This window comes from Amblyomma mixtum, chromosome 1 (genome assembly GCF_055824585.1).
Source record: "Amblyomma mixtum isolate Tamu chromosome 1, ASM5582458v1, whole genome shotgun sequence".
Lineage (NCBI taxonomy): Eukaryota > Metazoa > Arthropoda > Arachnida > Ixodida > Ixodidae > Amblyomma > Amblyomma mixtum.
This window is the reverse complement of record NC_143012.1, coordinates 317,237,879-317,251,258: the sequence shown is the minus strand read 5'-3', so window position 1 is coordinate 317,251,258 and position 13,380 is coordinate 317,237,879. Positions and strand designations below refer to the sequence as shown.

The window sequence follows — 13,380 nt, the reverse complement described above, 5'->3', positions numbered from 1 at the left end:
TCCCTGCCTTTCCCCTCTCTCTGTATCTATCTACGTGAGCTCATGGTTCTCGCGCTGCGGTTATGTTCCAAGAAAGTAACCAACTAACTAGTGCAAAAGCTCATTTTACTGACGCCTCCGTCTAGATTTAGTTGAGACGGAAGTGATGTACGCGTTATACCCTTTGTATTTCTAGATGTTTACGTTGGGCGTACATGTGTCACGAGAGCACATATATGCGCCTGCTTCTGCACGCTTGAACGATGAGTGATGTTGACGCTGGCACCAACACTCTTTCGAGCTGTTTGAAGCGAACAAGAGGAGCATGGCAATTCAATGTGCTGCAAGACAGGCGTACCTGCAGAAGCACGTCGCGTCATACCTCACGAAAATCGAAAGACTGGCCCAATATTATGGTCTCGGCCGTGTTCCATCAGCATGGATGGGCGGAGATTCGAAGTAAGGACCTTGGCCACAGAGCTGCCCTGAAGTCTCCGTTCTTCTTGAGCTTAGTGTTAGATTGGCCGGTTTCCATATGCGCGGCGCATTCGCGATAGTGAGCTAGGCGATAGCTAAGGTTAAGGTCAATCAAGAACCGAGTTCATTTACGGTGAAGTAAGAGCACCTTTCTCTTTCCGAATCCGCCCCTCTTCGACTTCGCGCGATGGCTTCGTCATCTTGCGACGCTACATCGAGGTGAACCATGTAGTAAATATAGAATATATGCGAGAAGGTTAGTAAATATGGTTAGCTTGTCCATCTGAGTCTCTTGCACGGTAAGGATAGGACAAAAGCCGGTGCATTGTGGTGATTCCTTTTCTTCGATTCTATACCTCTATTATTGTCCGCCGCACTAACTGGAAGATATTTGAGACAGAAGCGGTGCGGTTTCGTTTGACTGAAGCGATTAGACCTGGAAGAGAGTGGCTATATTGTCTTGGACGAGCTTCATGAAAGACCAGCTGCCCTGCTGATGCGAACAGTGAGAAATTTTTCCAGCGGCGCTGTCGCAGTGTCTGGTTCTGCGATCCTTGTCTGAACGAGCGCTTTTGTCCCCCCTGGTGCCCAGCAACGGGGAGCCTGAGCCCATTCCTGAGCCTGCACCTGCGCACGCTCGGCCTGTCCGACGAAGAGGCCGTGCTCATCAACACGGCGGCCGCGTTCGCCAGCCTGCTGGGTCCCGTGCTGGTGGGGCTGGTGGCTGAGCGGCGCTGCACCTACCGGTCGCTGCTGGTGCTGTCGCTGGTGCTGGCGGGCGCCGGATACTCGGCGCTGCTGGGCGTGCCCCGCGTGGTGCGCAGCCCGCGCAGCCCGCTGCTCGAGTTCGACTGCCCCTCGGGCCTGTACCTGGAGCGCTGCCCCGAGTGGGACTCGTGCACGGCGTCCGAGCTGAACCCGCTGGGGCTGGCCACGTTCCGGGTGTCCAACTGCCACTACCAGTGCGGCGGCGGCAACCAGAGCGCCGTGAGGCAGCCCATCCACTTCTGCTTCCTGAGCCACGAGGGCAACCTGTGCATCATCCACGAGGCCGGCTCGCGCGACAACTCGACCACCGAGTTCGGCGCCAGCTTCCTGGCCAAGACGGCGCGCACCCTGGTGGACGTCAGCGTGGCCAGGTTCCTGGAGCACGAGGGCCGGCGCGACGACGAGCTGGTGGACGTGTGCAGCTTCGACCTGCTCGCCCCTATTGTGGTGAACCAGAAGCAGTTCAACGACTACGAGTGCCGGCCGCACCCCGAGGGCTGCACCATCCGCTGCTCGGTGGCCGTGGCTGACAACCTAGGGCGCCGCATGCAGTCGGCGCGCTGCGTGCAGGTCATCGGGGACCCCCAGGTCACCTTCTGGGCGACGCTGGCGCTGCGGGTGTTCGCCGACCTCTGGCTCATGACGGCCTTCTACCTGGTCGAGGCGGTCACCGTGCTCTCCATCAACGACTTCAATGGCCTGTACGGACGCATCAAGTTCTGGGCCGCCCTGGGCGTCACCATCTTCGCGGTCCTCACCGGCTTCCTGGTCGACTACTACAGCGAGCTGACGGGCGGAGCCGACTACTCGCCCGCCGTGTTCGTCTTCGACGGCCTCGCGCTGATCTCCTGCGCCCTGGCGGTGTTCCTGCCGGCCGTGGAGGACAAGAAGGCCAACCACGTGCTCCACTACGGCCTGGGCCAGGAGCCGCGCTTCTGCTCCCTGGACACGAGCGTGCTGCTCTTGCTGGTGCTCCTCCTGGGCACGGTGTGGGGCTACCTGGAGACGTACCTGCACTGGATGTACTCCGAGATGGGCGCCAGCCACCTGCTGGTGTCGCTGTCGCTGGCGCTGCCCATGGGGTGCGCGCTGCCCTTCCTGGCCATCGCCAAGAACCTGGTGCGCAACATCGGCCGCGCCAACCTGGTCGTGTTCGGCTTCCTTTTCTACGCGACGCGGGCCGCGGGCCTCTCGTTCGTGACGGCCCGCTGGTGGATCACGCCCTTCGAGGCCATGGAGACGTTCACGCTGCCCGTGCTCTGGGTCGCGCTGGTCGCGTACGCCCAGAAGGTGGTGCCCTGCCGGCAGCGGCTCACCATCCAGTGCATCCTCATCATCCTGCACTTCTGCGTCGGTACGGAAAACCTATATGGGAGTGAAAAGGGGGTAGGCTGTCCTCTAGCGCACTCACTTTTTACAAAAGAGAGTGCGCTACTACTGTTCCGGTGTAGTCGTGTTTAGAGCGGTATAGAGCTCGCGTAACGGTGGGTATGAGTTTTGTGGGCTGAGTCATAGCCTGCACCAACAACGGGCTACACATCTTGGCTTGCGGAGCATTCTAATTTTACTAAGTGACTTGCCTGCTATGGTAGTGCTCCATTGTGCACACGGACATTCCAGCTCACGAGAATATCTTATGGGACGCTGAATGTGGGTCTTGTTCTCGTATAACTGACCCTAGATGTAACACTAGCTTGAAGCTGTAGCAAATGCGTCAGAGCCTGTAAGAGCCTTAGCAGTAACGCAGAGCTTTTCTCTTGCTACATTTTGCCCTTGCAGACTGGGCGTTTTACCATTGTATCGCTCAAGTTGTTTGTTGGCTCTAGAGGAAGGGGTGGGGGGGGGGGGGGATTTAGATTGTGCTGACTCCATTTTTTATGTTATAGCTGTCTACTTTATGTTCTTTCATGGTGAGAAAAGTTCGACAGGCATCATGAACAAGCGCACACATGCACACACACACCACACGTACACAAGCAAACAAAAAACACTAGATTCTCTAGAGTCTCGAGGTGCAAGAATGAAAATTGGCAACTACTCCTTGCGCATCTTGTGTCCTGTGAGCGACTGTCGCGGTCGAATGGCATCTGTACTGAAGGTTACGTATACTATAGTTCAGGAGAAAAAATAGACAACTCGGCTGAACTAAGCACTGCAAGAGAAACTTGTGATGAAGCGAAGGTCGTGCTTGGCGTTCACATCCGGTTCCTTTCTGTCGCAGGCCGCGGTACGGGCAGCATCGCGGGCTTTTTCCTGAATGCGGCTTTCGGCCAGCGGACCACGTTCCGCGGCGTGGCGGTGGTCTGCGCCGGCGCGGGCATGCTCTACCTGTTCCTGTACCACGCCTGCCTGCGCAGGATCCGCAGGAAGAGCCGCCGGCACCACGCCGCCATGCCCGGTATGTATGTACACCACCGTGGTAGCCAGCCTAACAGCTGTAATGCGAGGTCCGCCGGGCGATCTTTAAAGAAGCCACGAAGACCTGCCATTATTTCCAGAATGGACAGCGCTGCGGCCGGGCATGAAGTCATAGGTCTCGTGCTTTGTATGGCGACCACGTTTTGCCAGAGACTAGAGGCCTAATTCAGAAGGCCGAAATTAATACTGAGGTCTCTGCTGTCGCTTCCGTTACTGCGTGTTGCTTTGCAGATTGAACGCCCTAATTACGACAGAGAGTAACACATATTAGCGACATGGGCTACGATTGACGCCGCAGTGGAGGGCTGACATCGTGCAGTGACATCGCACGGCACACGTGTGCCTCGCGTTTAGCCTCCGTCGACCGTCGAAACACTACAGCCGCGGCCGGGATCGAACCCGCGTCCTCGGGCACAGCAGTCGAGCGCCGTAACCACTGAGCCACCGTGGCGGAGCGGAGGCTGAATTAGCGGCAGTTTTTAGCGATGTTGCATGCGCTTGCAAAGAACACCGCGACGCCGTAGGCACTGAAACACAAGCAGCATGGACATGGCGTCTTTGTTGGGTTCTATCTATCATTTTTAGTGCGTAAGCACTAGAGCTTGCACTCAGCCGCTTGGTTGTCGTCTGTACGATGCCTCTGCCCATTGGGTTGTGGGAAACCTGTCTTAGGTGGCCCACCTGTCACATAGGTGGCCTTCTAGGTGGCAGGTGGGCCGCCTTGTTCACGTGACCTCATGGCGTCATCACACCTGGCCACCTGAGTGTGAGCAAACTGCCACCATGGGTCGCACAAGCCCCACCGGTGGCAGCACCTGCCATCGCAGGGCAGTGGCGCATCGCTTAACCGCTGCTCCACTCCGCCAGAAGTAGTGGTTTGGTTTGGTTGGTTTGGTTTATGTCTCTAAGGCGGAGCTTAAGGTTCCCCTCCAGTGAAACCGAAACCGAAGTGAAAAACCGAAATGAAAGCATTCGCATTTGGCTCTACCGCGCTAAATCGTCCGTCATTTTTTTTCTTTATCGCGGTGCAGCCACGATTAGGATGCGGTCCCTCATGCAGACTTCGGACAGCGCTGTTGTTAGTCGGATTTAAATTGCGGAAGCCCGTCATGTGGGAACGATGCGTGGCGACAGCGCATTTCCAGTGCACGTCCGTCACTTATGAACAGGCACTCGCTTTGTGGTCAGAAGATTACTTGCTCTCATGTCGGTGGCTGTACTTTTCCCACGCCGTACTCCTCTTCCAGACGGCCACAAATACACGTCATGTCACATTTTTCACAACACTTGGCTGCTGGTCATTCGTTTCGCTCGCAGTCCACTTTCTTCGTTTCTTGTGCGCCATCGTCTTTGTTCGTGCGCAGACGGAAGCTGAAACAAGTTAGCTCTCCTTCGGCCATGCATTCAGCTTCCTTGTGGAGCCGTGGTCGTCGGCCCGGCGTTGTGTGTCCGGGCACCCTGTGTTCACTCTTGCTGCTTCCCCCTTGTGTTTTCGCAGCGACCATCAACGGCGGCTGGTACCCGATGCAGAACTCCCGGGTGAACGGCGACACGCCCGCCCACCGGCCCATGATGGGCGACCAGGACGACTCGGACACCGGGGGCTTCGAGGACCGGGACTCGGGCTGGTCACACCGCAAGAACAGGAACTGACCGCCCGCACAACGGTGCTTAATACACAAATACTCCTTCACGGGAGTGAAAAGGGAGTATAAGCTGTCCTCTGAGGGAGTGTGCTAGAGGACAACTTACTCCCTTTTTACTTTTTTCTGTTTACAGCGTACGGTGGCACCACCGACATAATCTCGCAGGACACGGGTGGTAATGGGCTTCCCTGGTATTGGGGAAGAATGAAGACATGAGAACGAATCGAGGGAGTCAATCGGTGGTCCCGAGAGATGGCATTGGAAGTGCAACGTATAGTCGCCGTTGTTGTCGATTTGACGCCATGACAACGCTAGGTGGCGAAGACGGCGGGCTTTGCCGCGTTCGCAGGTGAACAGTGGTGTCGGAGATAAGACAGCGGTATGAGAGCGTTCCCCTTCAATTACATCCAACTCATCGCGCTCACGTGTGCATGCACCCATTTTATTGCCAAGCGGCCCTCCCTAAAAGCAAACGGTGCGCGTGTCGTAAAGCCAGCCCTTTCCTCGTGGTGCGCCTAATATTTGCGCGCTGCGGCCGGGGGCGTTCCGGACCGGAGTCTTCTGCTGATGTCGGCCGGAAATTGAAGCGCGCGCTCGCTGTGGTAATTTTTTGCGCGCCAAAATTGCAGTCACCAGCTGCGCGACATCGATCTGTTTCACGCCATGGAGGACACGTCCAAGAGGTTATTGACCACTTGCTTCGTTGCGTTCCTTTCGTTGCATCCTTCTAGCTTTCTTGCTTTCTTGATTTCTTCTCTTCCTTTTTGCAGGCTTCCTTCCTTTCTTCTCTCTTCCCTCACTTCTTTCACCACCTCTTCCTATCGTCTGTGATCCTTTCGTCTCCCCTTCCCTTTCTTCTTCGCTCTATCTTCCCTTTCAGGGGCGTTGTCAAGGGGCCGTTAAGAGATAAGGGCACCCCGGAAAATTTTTAATGGTTTCCCCTCAACCGCACCGTGCTCAGTGAAAGCTGTTCAAACGTATAAGGTCGAGATTGCTTCATGTACAAGAACCTCATTTTGTGTGTTACCAGTTGCGTATTGTAATGGACGTGCGCGGTCCCTAGCTTACGCGTGTAACAGAATCGCGCGTTTTTAGCGACTCGGTGTATCAACCTCGAGGACGTTTATACTCAGGGATCGAGAGCCTTTGTCTTCAGAGCACAATGATAACTTAAATCACCTTTGTACACCGCATCCTTTGCGCTTTTCTAACACCAGCAACTGCAAAAAATAACACGCGCTGTCAACTCCGGTAAAGGAAGGGGCTAATGCCTAAATTTTCTTTATTACCGTTCTTTCTCTCATTATTTCTTGATTTCTCTCGTTCTTTTCCTTCCTCCCTTTTCTCTTCCTTACATTTTTCCTTTTCTCCCTCATTTCCTTCTTCTTCTTTTCATCATTTTTCCTCCCTCTTTGTGAGCGGGCACGCGAATGCGTGCTTGGTGCGAGTGAGAAGGAATGACCAGAACTATTCTTTGTGGAAACCAGAGCAAAAATAAAATACATATAAACCATCACTGATGGGAGAAAGGCTGAAAGGGCGCTGTTCACAAAAAATGGGACATGTGCAATGGGACGGGTTGAGTACACGTCCCGTCTTAGGTGCCGTCTGCGGGTGTCTTTTTTCTTTTTTCGCAGTTTTTGAATTACTAATATGTGAAAGAAGCTAGATCCTCAAATAATTCTAGGGCGCTTCCGTTTCGCTTACAACGTGTCCATAAATTACGCATTTCTCGTGCCGTTATGACCGTCTCCATATGAGCGATTTTTTCCTTCACTAAAATCGTCCATATTAAGAAAACAAGAAAATTAAGACGATCTGGGCGGACGTCCACACTACGGGGGATTTGGCGACTCTGCTCGATTTCGCGGCCAATATGATCGCGTGAACACCTTCTGACCATTCAGAGTGGGTCATGTTCATGGCCAATGAGAATGTGTCATTTGTGGTCATGTGACACAAGTGGGCGTGGCAGTGGTCCCTCTCGAAATGGTTTTGCAGCTATCTCTATCCCTTCTTCACTTCGAGGAAGAGAGAAAAGTCCGGGAACATTTTTTTTTTCTTGTATGCGAAATTTTTTGGGCAGTTTATGACAACGAGCATTCCTCTTTTTCCTCATATCACTAATCTTACTGCCGTCGGGCGTATTTCAAGTTCTACGTAGTTCTGTCATTAAAAGTGTAGCCAATCTTCGACGGTGAACAAAGAAGGAACGGGAAACAGTTCAAGGACGAAGAAGCGGTTGGGGTCGGGTGGGATTAGAGATTATTAATAATAATATTAGATTGTAATAATCTTTCCTTTTTTGGCCGCGTAAATGTACAGGTGATTAGCAATCGATGCCTCCCTATTCTTCGCCCAATCTCCCAGTGTATGTGCCATCTGTTGTTAGGCCAACGACAACAAAGATGGTGGATTGAGAACACCACGTTGCAAACTATGTTCTGTCACACTGCAGTATTTTGGCATATCCGACAGGATCGGTTTTGCCGTAACAAAATAATATGTTTTGAAAACATAACGGACTGATGCAGTGCCCTGTCTTTGAACTGTTATCTAAACTACTTTACGCTTCTGAAGCGGGAATTGACTGTTTTTGTGTATGTTTTCTCTGTCGCAGGATTCTATGGAGGCGGCCCAGCTAGAACCGACGTCTTGCAGCCACTGTATAGAGCGTGTCGCAGAGTTCTCGCCGCGTGACCATTACCGACGTTTGGGAGCGGCCCACCGACGTTGCATGAACAAACTCACTTCCGTAGCTGCGCGAAAAAGAACATCGGCTCTGCGGTAGCTGCGAGAACTAAAGCGCTGCGATCGCATTTTGCTCCCGCGGAGCTTGCGGATCGGCAGGCGCCGATAATGCATCACACGAAATCCTAGGTTTAAGCGACCCCTTTCTGTAGCAGACGGTGAGCGAAAAAGAAAGCAGAATTGAACTAAATGAAGTGTGATCTTTTGTTATACTCCGTGACTCTAGTGTCTGCAAACGATTTCTCTGCACCTGAGCAAGATGCGATCGCAGCGCCTTCCCCTTAGAGACTGCCGCGTGTAGGTCTCGGCAAGCCGGTGAACGAGGAGTTGCCGCACTGAATCTGCCTGCTCTGGTAGGCCTTGTATGTTACGTGCTCTCCTCCCATATGTGGCTGCATCCCAAGCACATCACGTGACCCTCGCCTCTGTTGTACATAGACGGGCCCGTATACCCGTGTGAGCGTGTGTGCTAGAGCGCAGACTCCGAGGCGGGACTCGTTGTCTCTCGCCTGTCACCGGAGCTGCCCCACTTTGCTGTGTTCCCAAGCGAACGAAAAGAATCGGTTCTTCTAGACCTCGCCAAGTGCCTGTCGAAGTATGTCGTGAACTTTACACTCCATGCTGCCTGTGACTTTCTCGCAAGTTGTCGCGACCAACTCGCTTTAGTGTAGTGTCTCACACTTGGTGGAAGTCGTTCGCTGCCTAGCGGCAAAGTTTGATTCAAGTACGGTAGGCAGCTAAACTGACAACTGGCTGACAACTGAATTCGCTCTTGGTGCCTGTCTGGACAAATCGACCGCGACAGTCACTGTGTTCAACTGACTTATGCAGGAAGCTGTTAACACCTTTTCGCGTAAAACGGTAATTTCAGTTGACAGAATTCGTTGTCACGCACGTCAGTATTAAAATGAAAAAACGAAAGTTCTGCTTTTTTTTTCTGCAAAATTAGTAAGCATGCACTAATTTTCATCACAAGATAATGAGCGAGTGAACAGTGTGACTTGAACAGCAGTGAGTGGTTACTATCAAGACTTTAGTTCGTAGCTTTCAGTCCTGGCAACCGAACTGCATGGCACGAACTCACGCGTTAAGTAATTAAAACTTTAGGCGTTGTAATTCATAAGAGATGGGAAAAAGAAGAAGCTTATTGAACATCGGAATTTTATTTTCGATTGGTCCCGACATGCTGTTGTTTTAGGTTGCCTTATCCCATGCCGAACTCGTCGCTCTTGTTACGACAGCAAGACAGATGCGAAGCGTGGCGAGTCGAGCTTTTTTGAACCACGGCAGTCACTCTTACGCATAATGGTTCATTTGTTCCTGTGAAATTGAATCTCGTACTAAACAGCATAGATCTAATAGTATGATAATATATTAAAATTTCACACCTTTGCTGTACACTGTGTAGAACTGTCATTGTGCGCGTATTCCACGCAGAGATGTTCATTCAAGCTTTGATTTCATCGTTTCTTTTCTCTTTTAGAGTGAAAGCTGTAATAGGTTTGTACAAGCCATTTAGTGGAAGCAATTTAGGGGGTACAACGGCGGACGTGTAAAGGGTTACGTGCAAGGCCCTAGGTGGACACCACCAGAGCACGATTGAGGTGTCCACTGACCCAGGGAGTCAGTTATGCGCCTTTACTTTCCTCCACATCAACGGAGGGTTTCGACTGCGTATAAGACAACCCTGAGAACTAGACTATTTTCTTCGTGCAAGCGGGCCCTGTAGTCGTGAAGCTTGCCGGGAACGAGGTCGAACCGAAGACCACAAGCTGAAGAAAGTCGAGTGAGCAAAGTCCCATCAGGTGAACTGAGCTCACTCGCTTCTTTCGAGTCATTTCGCAAGGCTCGCTAAAACTCCTTAAGGTGCCGCTTGAGCTTATCATTTGACGAGTTTTTGTCCAGAGTGCCTGCTGGCATAGTTCGGACATCATGCCCTTGTGGTGTCATTAACAGTTGCGAATATCCTGCGTAGTTAAATGTACGCTGACTGTGCGCCAGCTGAACAGCTTCGCTGGGGTTTGCGGTTATTTGGGCGGACAGCTGGGATATTTGGGCTTCACTCTGTCCTCACGTTCTCGTCGGCTTTTGGAGGTCAAAAAGAAAGCTGTTCGCGATTGAGAAACACGAGAGGCTTGTGAACTTCGCAACTATTTCAGAAAGCGTCGCCCTTCAGCTGTGCAGATCTCTGTCCCAAAGAGTTTTGTCGCACACATTGCGCTCCCAGAGTGCATTGAAAACTGCACGCCGCTTCTCAGCGAGTGACTAACGACTCTCCATAGAACAGACTGCGACCTCGCTCGCATGTTGACGATGGTGGTGAGGAGGCGCCTTTCAGACGAAAACGCTAGTAATGCAGTTCGTGCTGAACCAGTGAAACCCGAAACACGAGCTCTTGAACGTCTACTTTGCTGTTCTGCGCAGCTCTAGCATCCGCTCTTGAATCTACGAAGCCACCTTACCGACATTGAGCGACCTTCGCCGACAGCTTTTATACGCATATGCGAGCACCGAGAGATGGTACATGGCACAACGCCGGTTTGAAAACGAAAATGGCTCGCCTTTTCCACTGCGCGGATCCCGATATGAGTGAAACAAAGAAGCTGCCCCACTTCATGCGCGGTGTCAGGAGGAGTTATTCGCCGGCCTGGCGAGCATCCCACCCAAGGCCGTCAATGAGTTCGTTAAGAACGCCACCACTATCGAGCGAGCTCTACAAGAGTGGAACTGCCAGTACGACCGCCCTAGCCGCGGTGCTCCGACATATGCGGCAACATATTGACAGCAACCATCGAGGGCTCCCTGTGTGAGCTCATTGGGGAACATTAGTCCGTTAAGAGCTGCAGAGGCTCACTGTTATGTGGACGGAGTCGGCAGTGACCGCGGCAGAAGTCCCGGTAGAAGCATAGGATCCCGGAAAAATCGCAGTTGTCGCAAAGATCTCCACACCTACTGGTTCTAGGCCTTTGTGCTTCTTATCCCAACCTGTCCTGGCTTAATTTGATGAAGGAACTTTTACTATGCCTCACATGAATGCGAGAAATGTAGGTTTAGGAGGCTGTCGCGTGCAGAAGCAAACTGTTCAGTACCACTCTGGCTGCAAGCAGGCTTGTGGAGGAAGCGAAGCTGTTTAATAGGCGAATTTGTGCTCTGGTCGACCGCGAACTTCCAGCGCTCCGACGTTCCAACCTCGGTCTCTTTTCCTGGAGACACCGCAAATAAGATCAGGACGACACAACAGACGGGACTGGCCTCGTATTTTTTGCACCATGTTTTCAAGAAACTAAGGGCTCGTACCCTTTTATTCGTCGTCGTGGTCTCCGTTGTGTACTTATGTGATGCACAGCAATGTAGACGTGGCATTATACATGCACATGCGGGATTGTAGCGCGAACGAAGTGGGAGCTCCTGGAAAAGACGGCTCAAAAGCAGATTCTAGACGGCTGAAGTTTACGCGCAGCTGACTGCTGTCTTGCTTGTTCGCGCCCTGCTTGTGGTATTGTGAAGCGTTTGTCTCACTCGGAATACCGTTCTTGCCGCCTCAAGTTGCTTTCTCCGATCCACCTTTCGCCCAGAATTTGCATAACATGGATGTGGTTAAGTACCGGTGAAATTTACTATCGTTCACAATAGTGCTTTAAATCTATTTGGCCCGCTTGTGCCGTATGTGAAAGAAATAAGTTGCTCTCATTTCACCGAAAGTGTTGTCATCTCTTGCATCACACAAAAGCCATGTCAGCGCATGGTAAACAACCTCAGATGGTCAAAATTAATCCTGAGCCCTCCATTACGTATGGAGCGGACACCTAAGGGCAATGGAGCCCAATATTGTCCGCTCCATTACGGAGCGGACACTATTGGGCTCCATTGCGGAGCCCTCCATTACGTTGTCCCTCACAGCCAATGTGTCGCCTCTGGACGTTAAACTCTACATACCACAAAATACTATTGGCGCTACACACGTGATGGCGTCCACTTGAAACGCCTCAGAACGCGAGTGTGCACAATGTCAGACCTTTTAATTTGTGTTAGATTATTTAGGAATATTGTCGGCATTACGAGAAAGCGTATAAAATTGGACTTTTTGTTCTCAATTTTTCATGATTTAATAAAATAAAGCGCTGTCGTTATTTAACGCAGACTGTAATGGCAGTCCAGTGAATCGAGCGCCCTTGATCTCTGTACTCGTACAGTTGTGTACGGCGCACTTTTCATCCACTGAAATCGAGTCCGACGCCAAGCTCAGAACATCAAAACAGTGGCCGTAACGAGATCGAAAACTTTTGTGGTATTATGATATGCTCTTACTCTGTCTCTAGCAGCCGCGACATCCCTTACTGCTCGCTTTCTTTTATCAATATAGGACTCGTCGAAACATCTTCTCCGCTCCTTCACTTTGTTATGGCGATTGCCCACCCATCACATCACTTTGAATGCATGTGCTTTACTTACTTGAGGACGTGGCTGTGTACAGCTCCTAAGGCACACAATTTAGCTGAACACGCAAAACGCCTCGTACATGGTAACGCAGTTGGTAGGTATTGCAAACTTCGACAGTGTTTGCAAACAAGGAGTTGAATGTTGCACAAACAAAGACGACGACTCCCACTAGAAAGCTTGAAATTATTTTGCTGAACAAGCGAAGAGGTGTACGTAAAAACGTGTTTCCAGGTGAAGGGTGTGTGCGGGCGGTTGTGCTGGCGCACGTCACGCTGTTGCGGAGTTTGGCGCTGTCGTACTGCCGAGCCATTTCCCCTGCATGCGTCCATTTGTCCCTTTCTGTGTCCCTAATTGTGGCCGCGTGTTGATCACGCTTCCAGTGTGCACGCCGTTGTGGACTATAGTTGCGCACAACTCATCGTTGTGAGCTCCGTTGTAAATAAGATGCTATGTTCATCACGTGCGAATAAAAACTATGTTGCATCTTCACCTTTGCCCTTGGAGTATGTAATGTCCGTTCTTGTCTGTTCTGCAGCGTCGTTCAACTGCTCGAAAATAAGCAAATAACGACCTTAGCATGTGTTCCGGAGGCTTCAACGAATGCGCTTCTTCCTATTCTGCGGCCACGTTTCCGGAACAAACATAGGGAGCGTATACACAGAAAGCTGTTCAAAGCGGCCTGTGCCAATCAGCGGATGCTGCGGCGTCCGGTGGAAGGTTGTGGCTGTGGAAGCTTGAAAGCCGTAATTGTCAGCGAATGCATATATCGTTTGAAACGTGTTATAGCTACACTTTTCACACAGACACAGCACCGTCGACGTGCGATACACATTAATAAACACCCGGAAAAACTGCAATGTACAGCCTTTGTCAAAAGTTTGGAGCCCAGGGGGTTTTCTTT

General features: G+C 51.7%; 1 protein-coding gene across 3 annotated transcripts in view; it reads left to right on the top strand.

Annotated features, from left to right (window-relative positions):
- LOC149372595 (uncharacterized) overlaps positions 1–12,975 on the top strand; it is a 115,410-nt gene extending 102,435 nt beyond the window's left edge. For all 3 annotated transcript variants that reach the window (XM_089567097.1, XM_089567096.1, XM_089567095.1), the window contains 4 exons: positions 1,049–2,578; positions 3,446–3,622; positions 5,141–5,309; positions 7,909–12,975. In XM_089567097.1, coding sequence (XP_089423223.1) covers positions 1,049–2,578; positions 3,446–3,622; positions 5,141–5,295 — 1,862 coding nt within the window. In that variant the 3' untranslated portion in view covers positions 5,296–5,309; positions 7,909–12,975. The remainder of the gene's footprint in view (positions 1–1,048; positions 2,579–3,445; positions 3,623–5,140; positions 5,310–7,908) is intronic.
- Positions 12,976–13,380: the final 405 nt, after the last annotated feature.